Genomic DNA, 24,575 nt, shown 5'->3' with positions numbered 1-24,575 from the left:
AAGTGTCTATAAGTCATTGGTCTCGTCAACATTGTGCTCTGATCTTATGAGAGATAGAGCTGTTAGTCAAGGCCTTGCTATGAACAATGTTGGTTACTATGATGCTATAACAGATGGATTGCCAATCCGGTTTCTCTTATGTGAATTCTTCAAGATTGAAAAATAGCCAAACACCTTGTAATGATCTATGAATACCTCCCTAGTTAAGAGGGAGTGTTGAAGAAAGTGTAACTAGGTTCGGTTTTCATAAATGTAATTTTGATCTTTGTATTTATAAAATAAAATAAATATTATTTTTGTTATATTTATCAATGAGTTTCTTTCTCATTGAAATAGGTCTAGTACATGTCAAACTGCTATAAGTAAGTCAAAGAGTCAAAAGAAAATGTTGAAGACCCTTAAGGGCATGTTACACTATGTATATATTTGTATAAGAGTCAAAGATATCCCTCCAAGCAAAGTCACAAGTCCTCTCCAAGCAACGACATCACTAAAGAAGCAAAAACGAAGAAGAAAAGTCAAGTCGGCCTACAGTCCTCAAGTCAGCCTCAAGTTGGCCTAAAGGAGGGACAAACCTCTATATATAGAGGTTGTCCACTCCTCCAACGACAAGCAATCTACCTTTGAAATCAGCGAGCAAGGAAGACTGAGAAAAAGTGAAGAAAGTCGAAGTAAAAGGAGCCTCTAGTGCAGCGAAGAAGGAGAAGACAAAATTGAAGTCTAGAGGGCTGATTTAAGGGTGAATTACAGTCACATGTGTGAGAAAAGGAGGGCAATCTGCGGTTATAACAGTAGCAAGATCACAGTTGCATATTCCTCTTTGTTTGGGCTAGAAACTTAGGCCTATAAGGCCTCCTACTCAAGCGAAGAAGAGACTCTCACAAGCGAAGGAGAAAGGAGTCAAAACATAAGTGAAACCTCTCACATGTGCAAGAAACTAGGGCTGCAGTACTGTCACATCAATTCTGCAACTACACATCAAGAAGAAGTTCGGTTGGACAAGAGAAGGAAGGTGTCTTCATAGGTGAAGGATCTCACTAAGTATCTCTTCTAGAGCTCACATAAACAAGGTCTATCACCAGTTGTCGAAGGAAGAAGGAGGACGAAGTGCTGGGAAACAAAGTGCCGGAAGAAGGAAGGACTTGACTTGTGCTTGGAGGATATTCTTGTCAAGGGTCTAGGGTTTGGCATTGATCAATAAGAAGCTTCAATAAGAGAAATTTATGAAAGGGTTTTCCTCTCTAAGATAGACATGTTTTGCCTTGGCAGAGGGCCAATATCTTGTGTTCTTGTTTCTTGTGTTTTGGTAGCAGTTTGATGAAGTAATCACACACACAATAATAATAAGAGAAGAAGATCAAGCTAACAATATAAATTGGAAAAGTGCTTCACAAATTGTTATCAAGTCTAGAAGAATCCTACTATATCTAATTGCCCTAGATTCTTCAACACCATGCTCTTTAAGGATGCCTCCCGGATCAACTTTAAGATGTTTGTACCAAGTCTTTAAGATGCCTCCAAGTAGCTTCTGCAAATGCTTTTCCAAGATGTCTTCACAATATCTTTAACAAGCTTCTTGATGCTGGCTTCAACGGATGTTCTCCTATACTCCTTTAGAAATCTTCACTTCAACAAGGCTACTTCAACATCTATCTTGTTTGTCCTTCAAGATCACTTTAAGGTATGATCAAGGTTTTCTCCAAGTCATTTCATAAGAGCTGCTCCAAGGAACTCTTCAACAGTCTTCGACAAGAGTTTCAAATATGTTTCCAATATTTTAAATCTGCTCCAAATTGCCAACCAAATTTGTCCTCAAATTTTCCAACCACTGTCCTCAACAAATTCAAATCATATCGCAAAACTGATATGAAGAAGGCCACAAATCATAAACTGCAGATGAGATGCCACAGACCTTAATTCTTTACACTACAGTTCTGCACTTAAATGCCACCACAGGTTCAGTATTCTTGTGTGCCACGGGTCCAAATGTCATAATGGATGACCAAACTACATTCTGCACTTAAGTCTCATCATAGGTTCGATAATCTATGCACAAGTCCACAAATATGAGCTTCTAAATATTTTGCTCACATGTTAAGGACATGTTCGAACTACTAGGAAACAAGGGAAAGTGTGATCAAGGTTACCACAATTCCGAATTGTTAAGAGATGTTACAGGTCTGAAGTCTTAGGTACAAGTCATAATGCTTTTCCACAAGTCTACAAGCTTCAGGATTGAAATTATCACAGGTCCGAGGTATAAATGCTAAGCCCAGATATTAAGTCCGAGCCTTCAGATGTTGAGTCCGAGCCGTCAGATGTTAAGTCCGAGTTTTCAGATGTTGAGTCTGAGCCTTCAGATGTTAAGTCCGAGTTTTCAGATACTGAGTCTGAGCACTTTATTTATTCTTCCACAGATCTGAGTATTAGAATTCTCCACAGGACTGTAATCCGAGCTTAGGTAGACTACAAATCCGAGCTTCTACATACCTGTAACTTCAATCCTTCACAAGTCTGCAATCCGAGTTTCTAACAGATCTTGTCCGAGCCTCCATAGGCCATTAATCCGAGTTATAATTCCTCCACGGGTCGCTGTCTCAGCTCCAAAAATCTGCTATAGGTTTGCGCTAAGTCTGAGCTCCACAGTCAATAATCCGAGCCTCTCCACAAATCTGAGCTTTTCCACAAATCTGAGACAGAGATATACCTAATCAAAATTTAGAAGACTCCACCAAATTTTGTCTTATTAGCCCTTCTAGTTCACGAGATGTGAACTAATATTCTTCTTTTCTGCTCCTGTAGTTATCTTCATCGAATTGGATGATTAGAAAGACGAGTTCGTCCTTATTTATACACATTTTTGACCTTGGCAAAGAGACACATCTTTTGGAGGAGGGGCCGACTTGCATATGTAGGCTTATGTCGGCTAGGTTCAAAAATTATTATATTCCAACTTGTAAAATCATTTTCTCTCAGCCTATGAGGAGTTAGAAGGCATGTAAGTGCTCGTTGGAAAGAGCTCAATGTCTTCTACAAGCCTATGCCAATTCCATCCTTAAATAAGGTCATTTTACCATCAATAAAAATAATATATGTGAGTTTCCATCATTATTTCATCCATGGTAACCTTTAGGGTTTCATCATATGCTAGGGCTTCTTCTTCATAGACTTAGGGCTCCAAGTGTGTTCTTCATTTATTAGGATTAGGGCATCTTCAACAAGGTTAGGGCTTCATCTTATTTGCCAATCAACATTCATCCATGCATCATTATCACATAAGGACGAAGGTTAGGGTTTCATGGTAAGGGCTCCTTCGTTCATCATTAGATCATGCATCAACAATCTAGGGCTTGTCATCGTATAGGTAGGGATATAAATATAGCTAGGGTTTGCATCAAAAATGAGTTAACAAGGGCTTAAGGTTTCCCCCCTTAGGGTATGCTTCAACAATACATCTAGCATATTGACATTAATGACAACTTTTAACAACACCCTTAGTGGAAGACCACTAAAAATTAATTCTTTTAAGACCCACAAATTTTTCCACTTGGAGAATTTAATTTCTCTATGAATTTAATTTTGACTCTAATTAATTAAATTTTTGGTTTAGGATTTTAATTTATTTTTGCCAAAAAATTTAATTAATTGACACTTGAGGGGATTAATTTTGTTTTTCCACCCTCTAATATTTTAACCATGGTGTCTAAGTATGAGGGACCATGCATTAAAATACTTGTTACATAAGATTTTTTACAATTCAACCCTCAAAAGGGGATTACCGTTTGGCTTAGACCCTCAAATGACATACCTAATCTGTGACACAACATGTTTTAGTAGACCAAGTGATTTGTAATAAAATAATTTAGTCAACTAGCTTAAATTATTCCCAAATCACTTTTACATAAGACTCGACTAGAACGTTAGGACTCACCTAAGACTTTGATGAAGAATTCCACCTTAGCTTTGGGGTGAGGTTGGAAGGAAAAACTCTGCCGACCATCCATGTTTAGAATCACAAATGAATCAGTGAGACGGAAAACCTCCTAGGATGGAACTCTCGCCAAAATAATAGGCTTACTTATGTTGTTACATATACTATCATCATTTACATTACATAACTTACAGAATGGGTTTATAATGACACTTAAACTGTTGATAGATGATCAAATCCTATTGAAAAAATTGGTACTTCCGCTTCCTTGGAACTTTAGCAAAAAATATGCAACAAAACTCACAATATGCATTAATAATTAGCTAGAAGTATAAAATTCATCTCCTCAAGTAGTGCATTTTCTTGTGCCTTGAATAAGATCAAATTACATTGAAGAAAAATGAGATGAAGTGCACTAAAATGACCTCAAGTGAGGCAATCTTCTTGACTAAAAATAACTAAACATCTAAGAAACCAGATTCGTCCTCCCCCTTTTGTCCCGAATCCCACGAATCAAACAAGATTCTCTAGGACACATGTCCGATCCTCGTGTCCAATGTGTCCTGGAGCATGTCCTAGAGTACACCCATCTATCATTGTTGAAGATTGTAGATACACGGTTTGCCTCTTCATTCATCATGTTGAAGAGATTAAGGGAGGTCAAGACCACTCTTGGGGCCATGGTTATTTCAGAGTTTTGGTCTTTTTGGAGAAAGACAGATCAAGCAACCTCAAAAAGAGTGAAGGACACAGTGTTAGATGATGCTTGGTGGGAGATGGTAGATCTCACTATTAAGATCATGGGCCCTATCATTACTTTGCTACGATTTGTAGATACAAACCAACCCATCCTAGGAGAGGTTTATGAGGGATGAGATTCAACGATTGAGTCCGTGAGGACCATTATTTTGCAGAGTGAGTGCCCTGAGTATGAGGCATCATCAATGGCCTTCTTCACCACCATACATGATATTCTTGTCAGCAGATGGGACAAGAATTGCACAACTTTGCATTGTTTGGCTCACTCACTGAACCCAAAATATACAACCATGAGTGGCTGAATGGTGGACCTTCTCGTAGATTCCCTCCTCACATGGATGGTGAAATTTTTAGGATAGAGCATCCCTTGATGAGGTGGAGGATGCCTCTGCAAAGTTTTCCACTGGCACTGGGCGATTTGCAGGCTCTGATGTGATTAGAAACAGGGGGGCTAAGAAGCCCTATTCTTGGTGGGAAACTCATGGGGCAACAAACCCTCCTCTACAACAGTTAGCCATGAGGCTCCTCTCTCAGGTGACTTCATTCTCTTGTTGCGAGAGGAATTGGAGCACATATGGGAATTTTGATTTTGATGACTTAATTAGAAAAATGCAGTTTCTTGTCTTTCTCCTATTGGATCATTGATAAATCTGTCACAATTGTATTTGTATGCATAATGTTACTTTGTAAAACTTACAAAGTTTAAATTTACGATGTAGAATCTAGATCTATGTCTGAATTTGTATCATGAATGAGAATTTGTGTAAGAAATATCTATTTAGTATTAATTTATAATATATATAACGTGTCTAGTTTCGGGGGGTCAACGTGCCTGTGTCGGACGCTCGAATTGTCGTATCTTGTGTGTCCTGTGTCCCCGTGTCAGGTGACTAAGCTTAGCATCATCCAAAGCTAATTATAAATTATCCTTTTCCAAAAATATTCCAGGAAAGGAGAACTCATGTTCATGGATACAATTATCCTTGTGATGCTAGGAATATTCCTTAGATGTTCTCCAAGTGGAGTGCCCTACTTGGTAGAAAATATGATTCGTTTCATTCCAAAAAATCCTTTGAGTGGAGATCACTTTTCCTAGTCATGTTACCATCTGTGGCATCTTGAAGAAAATTAGAGAGGCCACAAATGTCAGAATCATCACCTATGCCAACTCGCCCAATCTAGCCAACATTATAGTCATATGAGTCAACATAAAAGTGCCACGTGTTACTTTGCCAAATTGCGATGTGTCATTTGTCTAAATTAGCTATCAAAACCATTTAAAGTTTTACAAGAGATTATATTATTCTCAGGGATCCAATTGCCAATATGGGATGATAAAAATGAATTTGACCCTACCTATTCCCACATGCATCAATGCACAAGTAAAACTAACACCATCCTTGCATGTTGCTAGAAATGGGATTGTTTGACTAATATGCCTCCAATATGCCTCCAACGAATAAGAACATGTTTGTTTTTCGTTTCCGGATTCGTGGCCCCAATCTTTAAGGATAACAATTTTTGAGAACACCTCACATATTTTTGAAAACAGCTTGCTTGTGGCTGAAAACAGCGTATTCATACTTGCATGATAACAAAGAAATTCATATGTCATCAGATCCAACATTGGAATCTTAGAAAACCAATTGTGAAAAAGGGTAGTATCTTAGAATTGTGTGCATGTTGGACACAAAGTATTAATAAATTCTGAATGCTCCTATAAGCCATGAATCTATCATGAACCACCTCTGAATCTCAAGCTACAAACTGGAAATGGTCTGTGAGTTTGCACTGATCTTTGACAAGAATGGTCTTGAATTTGTTATATGAATGGTCCAGCGAAGGATTGCTGCTAGTGAACTAGCCTAATGAATAAATTTGGATGTCACCACATGAATTTTGGGTTCTAACATAGCAATAGTTGCAAAAGGTCTGATCCAGCCACGAATCATAACTTGATTTCTTTCTTCCTTTCCTTGGCCGCCAAAGTTAGGGGAGGGAGAGTGCCCATGGATTCTAGGTTAATAGAAAAATCTGGTCTCCATTACCCCTAGAGCTTTGTTTTTCACCTTCCGTCATCTCTTCTATGTTGGTCTTGGACCTATTTTGCTCTCTTTCATTTCATTCTACTCTCCTTTCCTTTTCTCTTGCTATTTAATTTAGAGGTGCGATAGGAAATTTCCATACCTGATCTTGTGATGGTATGCTCTATCTAGTTCCTTTGATGATTTGTGCATTTTTGGACATTACTGTTAATTTGTTTAAGTTATTATGTGCACACACATATGTTCTATTTTTTTTTCATTGTTATCAGTCTAAACTCTTTTTTAAGGTTAAGTCCAATTATTGAAAATAAGTGCAATATTGTCAGGAAGACTTATAAAATGATGGTTGCTTTATATTTGACATTGAAGTTTAGTTGATAGCTCTCGTAAATGCTTGATTTGTTTTGTCAGTGGGTGTTAATATGATGGATGAAAACTAGGTTTTAAATGTTCTTGTTTTGATTTGTAGTTCTGTTCCAAATGTATAATTCTAGTCAGACTTGCTGCTTTTGTGGCATGATGTCATTTTGTATCCTACCAGCCATGTTAACTCTTTTTTAGTATGTTATTTCATTAACTTATGGCTATTTATTTACTTCATATATATTTTTTTTGGAATAGAGAACACTAACATGCTATGCTTTTATATGACATAAAGTTATATTTAATTTTATTTTTATTGGATGGGATGTCTTGGAAACCTTTTAACAGATTGTTAGTCTTTTTGGAATGACAAATTATAGAAGCTGATATTGGAGGAAAATATATGGTGTACAATCGCTGGGGCAGAGTTGGTGTTAAGGGTCAAGATAAACTTTTTGGTCCTTTTGTGTCACGTGCTGAAGCAATTTCAGAATTTGAATCAAAGTTCTTTGACAAAACCAAGAACCAATGGTGCAATCGACACACTTTCACTCCTTACCCAAAAAAGTATACTTGGTTAGAAATGGATTATGAGGGAGATAAATCATGTGAACAAGAACAAGTATGTGGCTTGACCTACATAATTCATGTTTTGATTATTGTGTTTCTATTGCATTGCAATTTCTTTATTTTTGAAAAGGATGCAATATATTAAATTTCAAGTTGGAAGAGCTTGGTTGATTAGTCAACAATCCTTTTAACAGAATGAAAAGAAGAAAATTGACACCATTGTTAAGCCTCAACCTCGACAAAGTAAGTTGGACAATCGCCTAGCACAATTTATCTCTCTCATATGCAATGTGAGCATGATGAAACAGCAAATGCTGGAGATTGGTAATCTCTCTTTCTTTTGTGCCTTTTGTTCCTATCCTTTTATTTCAATGGAGGTCAGACTTTATTCATAGAGAATACAATGTAACTACAAGAAGTCTTGTGTTATTAGATGGTAGCACATGTACTCATGAGATGAGCAAAACTATTATTTTATTTATGCACTAATACGGGGGTGATGTATAGAATAAATGACAAGTGGTATCTGATTTCTTGACTTCGATTATTGAGATTGATAATTCATTTGCATGGGAATTTTTAATTACCAAACTTTCTGCTTGTCCAGGCTATAATGCTGAGAAGCTACCTCTTGGAAAGTTGAGCAAGTCAACTATCTTAAAGGTAATCTATTTCACTTTCTCTAGTCTAGTGAACCTCATATTTAACTTGTAGGAAAGTTCTGTGAGATTTGTTGAGAAATGTGGATTGAGCGAGAACCTCTTGCATAGGCTTCAAGCTTCAGTATGAACGTGCAAGAAGTAGTTCTAGACATTTCCTTGGTGACCACCTTGGAACAACAATTACTAATTCTATCTTGTAATTTCACTAGAAAAATAAGAAATAAAAGTGAAAGTCTTATGCTTTGAATTAGTCTGAGGAATCTAAATGAAATGTTATAGAAGTTCTAGAACATTAGTGACATAGATTAGGATTCATTCTTATTCATACATCTCATGATTATTAATTTCTAAATTCCATATCTGATTTTAATTCCTAGTAATTTTTATAACCCAGAAAATTTATTTCTGCAATTACTGAATAAAAAGGATTGGCATTTTTAAGTCAGAAAATTAAATGGCAAAAGCAAACACAAGAACTCAATCACTTAGAAAATTCCCTGCATCTGATCTTCACTTTTTATTTTCCAAACATTGGGGGCTCCCTTGATGGGAAATTGTTCCATGGAGAAAGTACAGGAAAATTTACAACATAATAAAAACTGGAAAAATCTACCCTTGAAAAGCCTTGTTCCGCACCTCTGCTGGTTGTATGCTCAGTCACCAGATTCGGCGAATTTCAACCATTAAATTCGAAATTCGGCGAATTTCAATGAGAAACGAACATATTCGTTTGAGTTCGCCGAATTTTATGGCGAACTCGAATTTCAAGCCGAATTCGATTTTTTCTCAAACAAAATCGCCTGACATTTGATGAAATTCACCTGACGTTCGATTAAATTCGCCCGCAGTTCGATTAAATTCGTTTTTTTTTTCGTGCGTTTTAGGCTTTAGGTTGCGGTCCGCGGGTTTTGTTGCTCGTCGGTTTCATTATTGCATTGTTTGGTTGTAACTTGTGCGAAGGGTTTCATTTCGTTGGCAGTGCAGATTCCATACTCACCACTACCAGACTCCAGTCACAACAAAGTTGCAAACGACTCTACACTCGTGACTCTACAGCGTCTCGACTCTCAGCTGCCAGCCTGCCGACGCGTATCAGTATCACTGTGCAGTGTGAAGTTCACAAGGGCTCATCGTTCACGGTTCAACCTTCAGGTAGGAGTTCAAACTTCAAACTTTATGGCGAACTATCAATATGCAGGGTATTGTATTAGTATAATCCAAGCCCACATTATTGTGCACCAATAACCTCCGCAACGGCACCATTTATCCTGAAATTATATGAATAATTGGCACCCATGCAATAATCTCTCGATCAACGATGTTGAAGACGGGATTTTTTTTGGCGTAATGGCAATCACCACAAGTTGAAATAAATTAACAGGCGTCCCATTAATGACAAATACAAATCCATGGACAAATGCAAATCCATGTTTCATGTTTTGGTGACAGAAGTTTTTCCTTCTGTTTCTCCAGACTCCATGTCCCTCAAAATAAATCTATTGCTGGGCAGATATCCTGATTCCATTTCTGTAATGAGTTTATCAACTTTGCATAATTTTCCTGTGTTTGTTAGCATCAATTGTCTCCTACAATGAAAAAATGCACCTGTTTATTGACTTCAATCCAGCGGCAACCTGGATTCTTCTTTACACTTTTGTCTTTCATCTTTTTTTCGCACTCTTTCAATGTCATTCCATCTGCTAGCAATTGCATACATATTTGATAGCAGAACATAGGTTGCTGCATTTTTTTGGTTCCAACTCGAAAAGGAGTTCTGCCACACGCTCTCCTAGCTCTATATTGCTATGGCTTTTACAGGCACCAAGTAAAGACAACTAAGAAACTGTAGATGATATGGAAGTAACTTAGTAAGGGGTCTATCTCCTAACTATTACCCTTGAAGTCTTGTTCCTTGAATAAAATAAAATAGAAGAGGCATTGCAAACAAAAGTTGGTGGCAAATTGTTACTAACTTACTGCATGATGCATCCAAATTCCAATTGCCAGACTGCCAGTAAAACTGTAAATTAAAAAGTGCTGATAAGAACATTTAGCAGTATAACTGTGCCATCAAAACAACAGCCAATATAACACCTGTTCAGGAATCAAGGTTCTGTGTGTACGCCAGCCTGTAACAGATGCTGGACTTGGAATTTGCCCAGAAAACAATTCACTGCATTATATTTACATAGATCTATATATTCGTGTAATAGCTACAGCCTATAGCCTACAGGCCTGTAAGCCTAAATCTTGAAACACACTGATATAAAAGCATAAATATGTGTGCAAACTGCAAAGTGTTTTTAATCACTTTTCCTTTTTCTAAATTCTAACTAACGAAAATGTAATTTCAAAAAAAATTGCAAACATTTCAGACATTGCAGTGCCAGACATTTCAGACTTCTAATTCCAATGGCACCCCCAAAATCAACTGCTGTAGCTTGGAATTTTGTCCAAAAAGATGGTTTTAATCTTTCATGTCAGTTGTGTGGACATAAGTTCACTGACACTTTGACTAGAGCAGTGGATCACCTTCTCGGTATTAGCAATGGAAGTGGAGGTGGTGTTGAAGCCTGCACTAAGATCACCGATGAACAAAAAGCCACAGTGGAGAAAGATCATTCCAATTCACAGATGCAAAAGCAGAAAAGGGTGAATAAGAGGCAGCGAATTGAGAGGGAGATTGCCATGTCTTCCTCCAACACCATTAATTCAGTTTCAAACATTGGTGGATCAAGTTCTACAGCTCCTCAAGCAAAAACAGGTGGGCCGAAAACATTAAATCAATTTTGGAAACCTGTTGAGAAACAAGAAGTTGATGATGCTGTTGCTGAGTATTTTTATGCATGTGCAATTCCCTTTAATGTGGCGAGGAGTCCATATTTTAAAAATGTAATTAAAAAGGCCATTGATTTTGGGAAGGGCTATGTTCCTCTTGGATCTGAAGCTTTAAGGACAACTTTGCTAAAGAGAGCGAAAGACAGAGTGACAGGAAAGTTGGTTGATATTAAAGAGTCCTGGAAGCTTACAGGATGCACAATTTTGAGTGATGGTTGGTCAGATTTGTGTCATCGCCCATTGATCATTGTGCTTGTTTATTGTCCTCAAGGGGTACTTTTCTTGAAGGTAGTGAATGCAATGGATTGAGTGAAGACATCAGAATTTATTTTTGGAATTTTGGATGAAGCGATTCAAGAGGTTGGGGTGGAAAATGTTGTCCATGTTGTTACAGATAATGCATCATATTGTGTTGGTGCAGGGAAGCTGATTATGGAAAAATATAATCAGATTTATTGGACCCCTTGTGCAGCTCATTGCTTGGATTTAATGTTGCATGACTTAGCCAAATTTCCTTGGGTCAATGAAACAATCCGAAGAGCCAAAACAATTTCAAACTTCATCATCAACCATCGTCTCACTTTGAGCATATACAGGAAGAATGCATCAAAAGAGTTGTTGAGGCCTTGTGATACAAGGTTTGCCACTTTTTATATTACTCTGAAAAGAGTTGTTGAGGAAAAAGTGAGCCTAAGAGCTGTTTTTTGCAACACTGAGTGGGAGAGATCTACCCTCTCAAAAGAAACTAAGGGGAAAAATGTTGAACAAATAGTGCTCAATAATGGCTTTTGGGAAAATGCAAACAAGGTTTTAAAAATTTGTGGCCCAATTGTTAATGTGCTCCACATGGTTGATGGTGACAAACCTTGTATGGGTTTTGTTTATGAAAGCCTTGATCGTTGCAAAGAGGCCATTGCAACTGCTTTTGATAATGTGGAAGCTGATTACAAGGAGATATGGGATTTAATTGATCATAGATGGAAGATGATGCATAGTCCATTACACGCAGCAACATGCTATTTGGACCCTAGATTGTTTGGGTTACCAAGACATAGGGACGAAGAAATCATGAATGGACTTATCCAGTCTATTGAGAAGCTAAATCCAGATCCAGAGATTGCAGGTTTGATCAGAAGTCAGTTGAGAGCATACAGGTTAGAAGAAGGATTATTTGGAACAAAATCAACAAAGTATGATAGGAGCAGAAGTGATCCAACATTATGGTGGGAATTTTATGGTTCAGGGGCACCAGAATTGCAAAATTTTGCAATTCGTATCTTAAGCCAGGGAACAAGTGCATCAGCATGTGAAAGGAATTGGAGTTCCTTTGACCACATTCATTCCAAAAAAAGAAATAGATTGTCATCTGGAAAATTAGAAGATCTTGTTTATGTTCGTAGTAACTTGCAGTTGGCATTGAAGAATGTGGCTAAAGAGTCATCCAATTCTTCTACTCCCTGGATCGATCCTGTTCCAAATGCAACAATGGATGATGCTGATTTGTACATTGATAGTGACATAAACACTGACAGGGAATTCACTGATGAATCTGGTGCTGAAGCATCTAGCGGATTCACATCTCATACTGCTCTTGATGACATAGAACTTTTTGATATAACAAGTGGGCAACAGGAACATCAAGAATAAAACTTGTGTTCCTGTTTTAGATTTCTAGTTTAGTTTTTGCATGAACAATTTTCTAAAACTCCCAAGCTACTTTAAAGTTTAAAGTTTAAACCGTCTTTGTATCTTATAAATTATAATGCAGAGTTTTTCATTGAACTGCCAAAAGAATATCTATTTGTATGTGTTAGTGGATGTATTCATGTATCATGTGTCATATGGACAATGAAAATTCTTTAAAACTGTTTTTGTATATTTTTTATGCCAATCTATCTTTAAAAGATTGAATTATTTTAAGATTCAGATGTATTTTATTTTTTGAATAGTTATGAATGGTTGCTCACAGGACTTGCTGCCATACCATTTCTCATATGCATATCTATCTTTAATATACATTTTTTTTTCGAATTTCTATATGTCGAATTTTATTGACAAAATTTTAGTTGCCGAACTTTATTCGAATTTCATGGTCGCCGAACTCGAACTCGAACTCGAACCTGGTGACTAAGGTTGTATGGCCAACTCATAGCTTCTCCTCCACATGTGGAGCCTTTCGCTGCAAAACCCACATCACACGTGCGGCCTGCAACTCTCCTTGCATAGCATGTGCAAGCCTTTCTTGTGGGCTCCCGAACTAGTGCTTAGAAATTGGCATGGCCTTAGCCTACACTCAATATCCTTTGGAATTTTTCTCTCACTGCCGCAACACTTCCTTTCTTTTCAGCCTTGAGTATCACACTTGTTGACAAAATCACTCTCTTACATCTTTGTCAAATTGTGTCTTTCTCCTCTCCTTGGGCTTGCTATTATAATTGCTCATTGAGCTAAACCCTTAATCCTATTCTTATTCAATATTCATACATCTCATGATTATTAATTTCCTCTGATACCGGATTCGTCCAAAACCCTTGACGAATCGCGAATCGCTCGAATCCGACACGATTCTCTGCGGATTCGTGTCCAGACTTCAGGACACGTCGTGTCCTTTTATGACACGTCGTGTCCGGTAACGTGTCATGAATTTCCAAGCGTGTCTCGATTTTTATGACGTGTCCTGGTTTTCATGGTGAATTCAGTACATATTTACAAAATTTGAACCTCAGCGAATGAAGTTGATACCATATGTGCTTGATAAGGCCAGCTAGCTGTCCCCACTCTTGACAATCAACATTGCAGGTGATTGAATAAGAAAGGCACCTCACAGTCGTGGGAAGCCTCGTTCACGTTTTCCTGTCTGAAACATCGAGTAAATTCAATAGCAAAAAGCAATGTTGATGTATGGGTTTGTCTTCTAGCTTTGACAAGGTTGTTTAAAGCATCTAAATCAAGCGGTGTCTTCCAAATTTATTCCATCATTGGACTTCTTATGATGTCATTATTTGTTTGAATTGAATAATGATAGGGTTCTGAAAATGTTGTCAAACGCCAACGTGATAATCCTGCCGATAAATTTGCAGCGTTCCTTGCAAATGATACTAGAACTACTAAGCATGACATTGATGGTGATGCAGTCATGGCTGATGATCATATTGTTCACGTAATGAGTATACTTATTAGGGTTAGAGTGAAAATCTTAATGATAAGCGTGAAAACAACCAAGGAAGTCGATGGAGGGACTGAACGGTATTATGATTATAAAAAATATTCCATGAGTCCATTGTATCCCGGTTACACTAATTTTAGTAAATTATAGTTCACTGTAAAATATTCCATAATGAATTGAAGAGCTGATGATCTATACCACATTTTAGTTGAAGTTGTCGAGAAATGATTACTATGGAAATATATTTATAAAATATTCATATAAATTATTTGGTTGGGATAGGTAAGAAAGTCTTAAAGTAGAAAAACAAAGATAAATTCCTAACCTAGGATAAGTTTAAATGGAAAACTGATATGATAAATTTAAATGGAAAACCGATATTCATTTAGACCATGTGTATAAAAATATCTTATGAAGATCTATGTTTGAAATCAATAAATTTGTATCATTAATTAAAATTTGTGTAAGAAATATGATAATATCTAATTTTTAATATATATATATATATATATATTTAATAAAATAATATATAACGTGTCCTAACGTGTCCTGTTCCGGGGGTCAACGTGTCCCGAATCCGACACCACGAATCCCGAATCCTACGTGTCCCGAATCCCCGTGTCAGGTGACTTAGTTAATTTCTAAAATCCATATCTGATTTTAATTCCTAGTAATTTTTATAACCCAAAAAATTTATTTCTGCAATTACTGATTAAAAAGGATTGGAATTTTTAAGTCAGAAAATTAAATAGCGAAAGCAAACACAAGAACTACCCCTGAAAAGCCTTGATCGGCAGCTCTGCTAGTTGTATGGCCAACTCATAGCTTCTCCTCCACACGTGCGGCCTTCTGCTGAAAAACCCGCATCACACGTGCGGCCTGCAACTCTCCTTGCATAGCATGTCCAAGCCATCCTTGTGGGATTGCGAACTAGTGCTTAGAAATTGGCATGGCCTTAGCCTACACTCAATCTCCTTTGGAATTTCTCTCTCACTGCTGCAACACTTCCTTTCTTCTCAGCCTTGAGCATCACACTTATTGACAAAATCACTCTCTTACATCTTTGTCAAATTGTGTCTTTCTCCTCTCCTTGGGCTTGCTATTATAATTGCTCATTGAGCTAAACCCCTAATCCTAATCTCCAAAGTGATGGACGGTTAGGATTAAATCCTAACCGACTTGAGACTAGTTGTTGATATTAAAACAAATTCACTAATGTAACTAAAATTACATTTCCTTAGTTTTCCTAGCTCAACGGCCAACATTGATATTTCAATGATTCTAGTTAAAAAAAAAGTCTGATGTAAATTTTGAAGGATAACATACATATATATAAAAAGGTTCTACATTATTGATAAAAAGTGCATGATAAAGTCAAAAGAGAATATTTTCAAATATCTTTAAAACTATACGTAAGAGAAGGAAGAGTAGATAAGATTATCTTGATTCTTCATTAAATGGTTTAGCTCATGGTTTTAGCAACTCATGGTAATTGCCCATAGTATTTTCAAGGTAAGAAGAACAAAAGGAATACAAAATCTCTTTATGTGACTGATGAGTTTTACTTTTTATGTGGAGAAAATTAACTGAGTCAAAGGCACACAAGTGGACATATATTTTATATTATAACCCAAGGAGGTGAATAGCCCCGTTTCACTAGGGTTGTAACTTTTCAAAAGGAAAAAGAAAAAAGATTATAAATATATATAGAAAAAAAAGGTTTATAAAAAAACAAAATGAAGTAAAAAGGGAAAAAGAAAGTTAAAAAATTAAAGAAGAGAGTTTAAGAAAAAAATAAAAAACAATTGAGAATAAAAAAAAAACAAAAAACAATTGAGAATAAAAAAGTATTATAAAATTAAAAAAAAAATATTTTAGGGAATTTTTTTTTTAGAATCCATAAAGGTGTCCAAATTCATTGAAGAAAACAGGTTTATCATTAAACCCTAAGCTAATTGACGAACACAAAAGAAGTCCATTGTTGAAGGAAAAAGCAAATGGAGTCTAATTCAAATATGAACAAAGAGACTATGGATTCCATACATAACTCTATATTTTGGATCAGATGTCCATTTTGTTAAACAAAAGATCAGTGTTTGTCGATTTTTAAAAATCACATAATACCTTGTCCAAAATGTCGAAGGTTGTTTACTTTGGAAGAATATCAAGGTAATACCCAGATGCAAATAAAAAGATTAAAGGAAGAAATCACAAAACTTCAACAAAAGAACAAAGCATCAGAAAAGAAATATAAAGATCTCGAAGATCGGTTTCTTGAAAAATTAGCAGAAGACAACGAAGAATTTTGGCGTCTAAGGGACAACACTGAGAAATTACTTTCACACATAAAAAAGTCCAAGGTTAAGAAACAAAGACTAAAACCAGAAAAAGTAAAGTTCTGATAAGGAACTAAAGGAGAATCTATTAGAAAAAGAAAAAGAAAATCTATTCCTAAAAGCCCTTAATAAAAAATTATTAGAGCAAATAAAAAATTTAAAAGATAAAGAGAAAGATACTAAAGATAAAGTCAACAATTCAGAAAATGGCGAACTTTCTAGTCTAAGGAATCATAAACAAGCCTTACACAAATAAAGAAGCTTAAAGTGACAGGAAATCACTAAATGACAAGTTAGAACAACTTAAAGAAGTAGTATCGAAGTCTCTAGTCGTTTCAGTCCAAGTTGAAGATAAATAAACAAATACCAATCCAGTCAAAATTGTAACTCAAGCAGAGGATAAACCTATTGAAGTGAAGACACATGCAAAAGTTTTAGTCCAAACGATGGACATTCCAAATGATGATTCAGTAGCCAACTCAAGAACAACAATGCCTGGAGGAAATAAGGAGACAACCACTAACATGATAAGGGAAAGTCCAACTAGAAGAACTATTTATCGACACCCGAATCACAAGAACAAACTTTCCATCAGTCCAAGTTGAAGATAAATAAACAAATACCGATCTAGTCAAAATCGTAACTCAAGCAGAGGATAAACCTATTGAAGTGAAGACACATGGAAAAGTTTCAGTCCAAACGATGGACATTCCAAATGATGATTCAATAGCCAACTCAACAACAACAATGCCTGGAGGAAATAAGGGGACAACCACTAACATGATAAGGGAAAGTCCAACTAGAAGAACTATTTATCGACATTCGAATCACAAGAACAAACTTTCCAATCAATCTACGTACTAGTATCACTCATAACATAAACGACAAATTTATGTTCCCAAGAATACTGAAGCTTGCGGAATCCAGGCCTACGATAACTGTTCATCACAAATTGCCAGAGATCAGAGGATTCCACGGAAGATTAATCTAGGATGGTTCGATTCGTTCTCAGTACGACAATTTTGTCTATCACTCAGAGCATCATATCATCTTGTATCAATGAAGATGAAAGTTCAAAGACGAGAAAATATTCTCAGTAAGCTTTGAGGACAAAGCTTCTTGAAGAGAGAGACAATGTTATGAATATAATTCATATAAAAGTAATAAATATAAATATAAATATAATAATAATAATAAATAATAATTGTTTAACTAATGGTTAGTTAATTAGTAATGAAGATGCATGTCATAGAGACATGACCATTCATGAAAGGGCACCTGCCTAGGGTATATAAGCAGGCCCTCATTCTCATTTATAATCATCTCATATTTCATATCAATTCTTATACAATATTCAATATATAGTTACATGTCTTACAATGGACAGTTACTTCTTTGAAGTATTTTAAAGATTTACACTGCGTATATGACTTTTGGTCGTTACATTGGTATCAGAGCATTCCTTTGTAAAGTACGAACTTTGTTCGTAACATTGGCATTAGAGCATTCCTCCGTGAAATACAAACTTTGTTCGTAACAGACCCAAAGGAGTGGGCTTGAAACCCAAGAAAATGGATTTAATAAATTTAATTTGATTATGAGTCAAGTCGGCTTAGGTCGGCCAACAAGGCCAAGGGACAGACCACTTGGGGTTTCACACCCCTTCGACAAGTATATATAGAGGCCAAAGGAGAGGCTAAAACACAAGACATGAAGGAGATCCTCTTGTGGAGAAAGGGAGTAAGCTAGCTGCAACCAAGATATGGAGGCCAAGTAGCACAAGGGAAAGTTTGGTGGAGCAGAAGGACAGTCCGTGCCAAAGTTTGAGGGCTGTATTGAGTGCAGTCTACCTGAAGAAACTAGCAGGAAGGTCAAGGTAGCTTGTAGGCCTGGCCAAGAGTGTTAAGAAATTGGTAGGAGGGCCGCAGGCAGGCTATAGGGCCGAGCAGCCTGGATAAAGGCGAAACAGTGGGGCCGCGGTGTTGATCTGAGGTGGTTGAGGGCTACTGGAAGCTGGCTGAAGGTATAGCATGGACTGCAGGGTGAGCTGGGCATGCCAGGAGGGTTGCCAAGTCACCAGGAAGCAGTCCAGAGGTGCCAGTGGGCTACAACAGCCAGAAGGAGTTGGCTGGGCAGTTTTAGGAGGGCTAGAAGTGCCCTCGTTTTCTACATCAAGTGGACGGAAGTCTTCAGTCAAGGTGGATAGCGAGGTGGTTGCAAAGAGGCAAGGAGGACAGTGGGCTAAAGAGATCTGCCCAGGTATGTACAACAAGTAAATTACGTGCTGTAAATTTTGTTTTTGGACCGATGAGAGCCTAATGGACTACGCTTCAGCTGTAGGTTGTATTGGTCAAAGGACAGACCTGATTTATTGGCAATTGTACAAGGATTGTAAAGGGCCATGATCTCTGGTATGAGAGCCCTAAGGTTTTCTTATTGAAGGACTAATAAGAAATAAGTTTTGGGCCATAAATTCTTGTGTACTATATTGATCTCATTGCTGTTATATTTCTGCTGTGCAAGTCATTTTTGAAGTTAGGCACTGCTAGTGTGTTTATGCTTCTAGTTATGAAATATATCAGACCTAAGGTCGTGGAAATTCTAAGAGGGTGTGGGTGTGGGTGTGAATGCGGGTGCATTGTTAAATGGAATGGGGGTAGGAGTCAAAAGCTGTTAGATGATCCAAAAATAATTTATTATCATAGGTTATAAAATTGAAATAAAATAATTATTAATTTAAGAAATTAAATTAATAATTATTATTCTAGAATGATTAATTAATGGAGACAATTAGAAATTAGTATATTGTTGTAACAAGATATGACTCTCCAAATGTGTCGTATCTTAGGCTCTATTTTAGGAGATTAGTTAGCTAGTTGGTTTGAATAGCATTTAATGTAAATGGACACTTGTTATTTAACAAGTGATCCATAATTAGAGGTAATTAGGACATGGAGCTTATAAATAGCTCATTGCAAGAGTGTTTGGTTGTTCGGGTGTAAACTCTTGCAAAATCAATTATGTAATTGTTTTTTTCTGATTAATAAAATTACGTGTCTGAGGACACTTCTGCCATTATTGTGGTATCAGAGCTCCAGTAATGTTGCAGTGGATGTGAGGAGGATCTTCCAACTCAACAAAGTCCTGGAAAACTCCATTCAGTTGGCCAGCAAATCATTGGTATGGAAATTGTACAGTTTTGTTTAAAAGGAAAATAAATTTTATCATTGATTTTAGATTTTTTAAAATCTAAAATTCATTTTTTTATTATAAAAAATTGCCTCTGTCATTTTTATTATTATCTGAATAGCCTCTTCCGAAAAGTAGCGGCCATCACCAGAGACAACAATTCTGGAACCTTTTATTTTCTCCACTGACAGTGCATCGAAAGTTGCTTGAACAAAATTGTGCAAGTAATTCTGTTGCTTGAAGACTGTGACCTTCTTCCTGAGGCCAGAGGTTCCTGGTTTTTGTCCATCGTAAGGAGAGGTTTCCTTCTTATTTACGCTAAAAAGCACCATTTTTCTAGCTTCGCCCGGTAGGTAATAGTACGCAGTATACACAATGGTTATGCACCACGCGAGGGTTTCGTGACGGGATTCTGAGAGAGAGGGAGGGTTATAAAATGGAGAAATCCTCGCAGGCACCGTGCAGAATTCTGCCTTCGATCCATTTTTGGAGCTAAACGATCAAAGCTATTTTCAAAAATTCTGTTGACCTCTTAAATATTTCTTCTTTTTTTCAGATTTCTGACGGTTTCTTGAATCATCAGCTGGGAATTTATGCTATATAGCCTGCAAATGCAAAACATAAAGTCATTGATTTCTAATGGCCGACTAATTCAAAGATTGTTCAGGCGAACCGACGTTTGTCCGTAGTTTTTTAAAGCACTGGAAGGTTTTTGACATTCAAAAGAACATGTAGGAGCCGAGTCCTCACCGTTTTCTCAAGCCGCACCATCAGCAGAAAAATACATCCCCTGCTTCTGCTCAGCCAAAGCTGATTGGATTCTGGCAATTGCAAGCAAAACCGATCTATTTCATTTTATGTAAAAGATCCCCGTCGGAGGCACTTTCTATGGCAGACCAAGCAACTACAGATTTTGATGTGGCTAGGGCGCAATTGGTCATGCGAGAATTTACTTGACTTTTGAAATTCCCACGAATTTTTTAATGTCGACTGAGTACAACATTGGCTCTACAAACAAAATCACTTTATAAAGGTGTGCGTTATTTTAAAAAAGGCAACATCCACAAAATTTTAAGTTTTGAAATCATTTCACTTTTATAATAGGACTCCATAAAATTCTTATAAGGTGCATTACATTTTGTAAATTTGAAGAATATTTTGTGGAGATATAAGTGTTTTATTTTGTATTTGGAGTGATAAGGGAAAGTTGTTGTATTTCAAAGTACTGTTTTACTTTGAGGGGGGGTAATTTCTTTTTTACCATATTGTGCAAAAGCACCATTGTAAAAAGTCAAATTTTGAAAGTTGCCTTGTAAAAATTTGAGAAATTGACTAGAGCCAAGTGCAAAGCTCAGTCAATTGTCTCCTGTTTTGACGACTATTCGAGGGTCAAGGCCAAGCCCCGATAGATCGTGTTGTTTTTGCGTGGTGTGTTGTGTTGACTATCTTGTCATTTCTGTTCTGATTCTTGGTGCGACGCTTCAACGCTAAAATGTCTAAGTTGATTAATTTGTTTTCTGATTCCGACAAACTAGAAGGCACCAAATCTTATAAAACATGGCATCGACTCATCGAAAGCACACTCATTTACAATGAATTATGGCAGAGAATATGTGATGGAGATGTTAAGCCAACTAAACACACAGATGCAGCTGCACTAGCAAAATGGGAAATCAAGAATGCTAAACCCTTAGCTCTTATTATATCTTCTGTGAATGATGAAATGTATGTCCATATAGAAAATGCCACAGATGCATGGTCTGCCTTGAAAACTTTTAAAGACCTCTTTGATACTCAGCCTGAATCAAAGAAAGTTGATTTACAATTAAAATTGTTGCAACAAAAATTAACTGAAGACGGGGATATACTTGAATATCTCTCCAGACTTAAGAATATTAGGCAGGAAATTATTAATGCTGGTTTTCCCGCAATTGATGATAGCTTTATGGTCACAATTGTAATTGCTGGGCTTCCTTCTTCCTATACGCATTTTTTAGAGACTTTACAAGTAACTGGGAAATTAGAAAAACTAAAGTTTGATGAACTTTGTGAAATGTTGAGTCAACATGATAAAACTTTTGGGAAGAAGAAGAAAGTTGGTGAAGATGTTTTTCTCACAGAGGCCAGCACTAGTAAGTCATCAGCAGATAGTTCTCGAGGAAGAGGCAGAGGGAATCAGAATCAAGCAGCACATAATCGAGGTCGAAGCCAAAGCAGAGGCAACAATTTTAACAGAGGAGGAAGAAATAATTTTCAAGGTAGAGGAAACAACCAAGGAAGAGGCAATTTTCAAGGACAAGGATATAATAGTCAAGGTAGAGGACAATCTCAAAATAGAGGTCAAAGCAGAGGCAGAGGACAATCTTCAGGAAGAGGAAGAGACTTAAGTCAAATTGTGTGTCGAAGATGTAACAAAGTTGGCCATTATGCTGAAGATTGTCGAACTTCACTTAATAAAATTCCCAAGTTTCAGCAGCATTCAGCACAATTTGCAAATGATCAAGATGAAGATAACTCAGAATATGTTTTTACTTCCTCACCAGCATCACAAATTTCATCCCATCTTAGAAGTGACTATGAAGATGCCTGGATCTTGGATTCCGGGGCAACTCAGCACATGACTTGTCGACGTGATTTTTTCTGGAATTTTCAAGAATGCCAACTTAATTCAATTTTTCTTGCTGATGATACAAAACATACTCCTTATGGAAAAGGAGTAGTAAAAGTTTTTCTCCCTGACATTGGAGAAAAAATGATTTCCAATGTATGGTATGTACCCAGTTTCAAGAAAAATTTGCTCTCTTTAGTCACGATTCGACAAGCAGGACATCAGGTGATTATGGAAGATGGTTTAGTGAAGATTAATTCAGTGAAACAGAACTTGAAAACAGTCATGACAGGTTATGAAGATGGAAAACTGTTACGGATGAAAGGGACAGTTATTCCAAGGCATTCTGATTTTGCAGGGGCAGTGACTACAGGTATTTCACCTATAAGACTATGGCATGTAAGATATGGACATTTGAATTTTGAGAGTCTTTCTCAATTGCAGAAACAAGGAATGGTTAAAGGACTTCCCACATTCAAAAGGGAAAATGCAAAATGTGAAGCTTGCATTTATGGCAAACAAAATCGAGAAAGTTTTCCAACAAGTTCATGGCGTGCAAACAGTCGGCTACAACTAGTTCACAGTGATGTTTGTGGTCCACTACAAACTTCATTTGGTGGTTGCAAATATTTCTTACTATTCATTGATGATTTCAGCAGAATGACTTGGGTTTACTTCTTGAAGAACAAGTCAGAAGCATTTGATAAGTTTAAAATTTTTCGCCAACTTGTTGAAAATGAAGTCAAAGAAAAGATAGGTGCTCTCAGGACGGATAATGGGGGAGAATTCACTTCAAATGAATTCAAAACTTATTGCAGTGAAAATGGCATAAGACGACATCTCACTAATGTTTACACTCCACAGCAAAATGGAGTAGTCGAAAGAATGAATCGCACTTTGTTAGGAATGGCGAGATCCATGTTAACCTTCAAGAGGTTAAGTCCAACATATTGGGCGGAAGCAATTCATACAGCTGTCTACTTAAGAAACAGATCTCCAACTGCTTCTTTAGACGGAATCACACCTTATGAAGCTTGGTTCGGTTTCAAACCTCGAGTTAAACATCTTAGAGTTTTTGGGTCAGTGTGTTATGCCTTAGTTCCGAAAGAAAAACGAACTAAGCTTGACTCAAGAAGTTTAAAATGCACAATGATTGGATATTCTGATGAGAAAAAAGGGTATCGTCTTTTGACCAATGGAAAATTCATTGTGAGCAGGGATGTCATTTTTGATGAAACAAAGAGTAAGAGTGCTGAAGAAATTGAAAATCTTCTTCATAAGTTAGAAACCAAAGGAAGTAAAAGAAATGGAAAAATGCAAAGTCAACCAACTTCACCAAATTGGTATGAACTTGATTTTCCTTCCTCTGAAGATGAGTCATCCAGTCAATCTACATCAACAACATCATCTGGGTCTTCTAGCAGTTCATCCGCATCTCCAAGCAGCAGCAGTTCTTCAGACAGTGAGTCTCCACATTCTTCACCTGAACGACGTACATCAATTTATATTAATCCTCTTTACAATGATGGGGACTTTATAGAAGCACAAACAAGTGAGCACCAACTTCCGAAATGGGCAGTTCAACTTTTGAAAGATGTAAAGCCTGATGAACAGAATAAAACTGGCACCAGAAGGACACATAGAAGTGAAGGCAATTTTGCCTTGATAGCGAATGATTTTACTGAACCTTCCACATACAAAGAAGTAGTAAAACATAAAGAATGGCAACAGGCTATGGTTGAAGAATATCAAGCAGTAATTGATAACAACACTTGGAAACTTGTTGATTGTCCAGCAAATGTTAAACCCATAGGATGTATATGGGTTTACAGAATTAAGTATAATCAGAAGGGTGAACTTGAAAAGTATAAAGCACGACTTGTCGCAAAGGGTTTTACGCAGCAGGAAGGCATTGATTATGAAGAAACTTTTGCTCCAACAGCTAAATGGAACACCATCCGATTAACACTTGCATTGGCCACTCAAAAAGGATGGAAAGTTCATCAAATGGATGTGAAAAGTGCTTTTCTCAACGGGGATTTACAGGAGGAAGTGTATATGACCCAACCACTAGGTTTTGAAGTTGAAGGACAAGAACATAAAGTCTG

At 36.9% G+C, this 24,575-nt stretch overlaps 1 protein-coding gene across 1 annotated transcript in view; it reads left to right on the top strand.

The window, feature by feature from the left end:
* Positions 1 to 24,575, top strand: part of LOC149175887 (poly [ADP-ribose] polymerase 2-like) — a 445,779-nt gene that overhangs the window by 99,328 nt on the left and 321,876 nt on the right. The window contains exons 7-9 of the mRNA XM_089419780.1: positions 7,479 to 7,720; positions 7,863 to 7,992; positions 8,276 to 8,331. Coding sequence (XP_089275906.1) covers positions 7,479 to 7,720; positions 7,863 to 7,992; positions 8,276 to 8,331 — 428 coding nt within the window. The remainder of the gene's footprint in view (positions 1 to 7,478; positions 7,721 to 7,862; positions 7,993 to 8,275; positions 8,332 to 24,575) is intronic.

The sequence above is a fragment of the Pinus tabuliformis genome, chromosome 4_1 (genome assembly GCF_031772625.1).
Source record: "Pinus tabuliformis cultivar Carrire ecotype Pingquan chromosome 4_1, CPIR1, whole genome shotgun sequence".
In the NCBI taxonomy this organism is placed as follows: Eukaryota; Viridiplantae; Streptophyta; class Pinopsida; order Pinales; family Pinaceae; genus Pinus; species Pinus tabuliformis.
The sequence above is the reverse complement of the archived record's forward strand: the minus strand, read 5'-3'. Positions and strand labels throughout refer to the sequence as shown.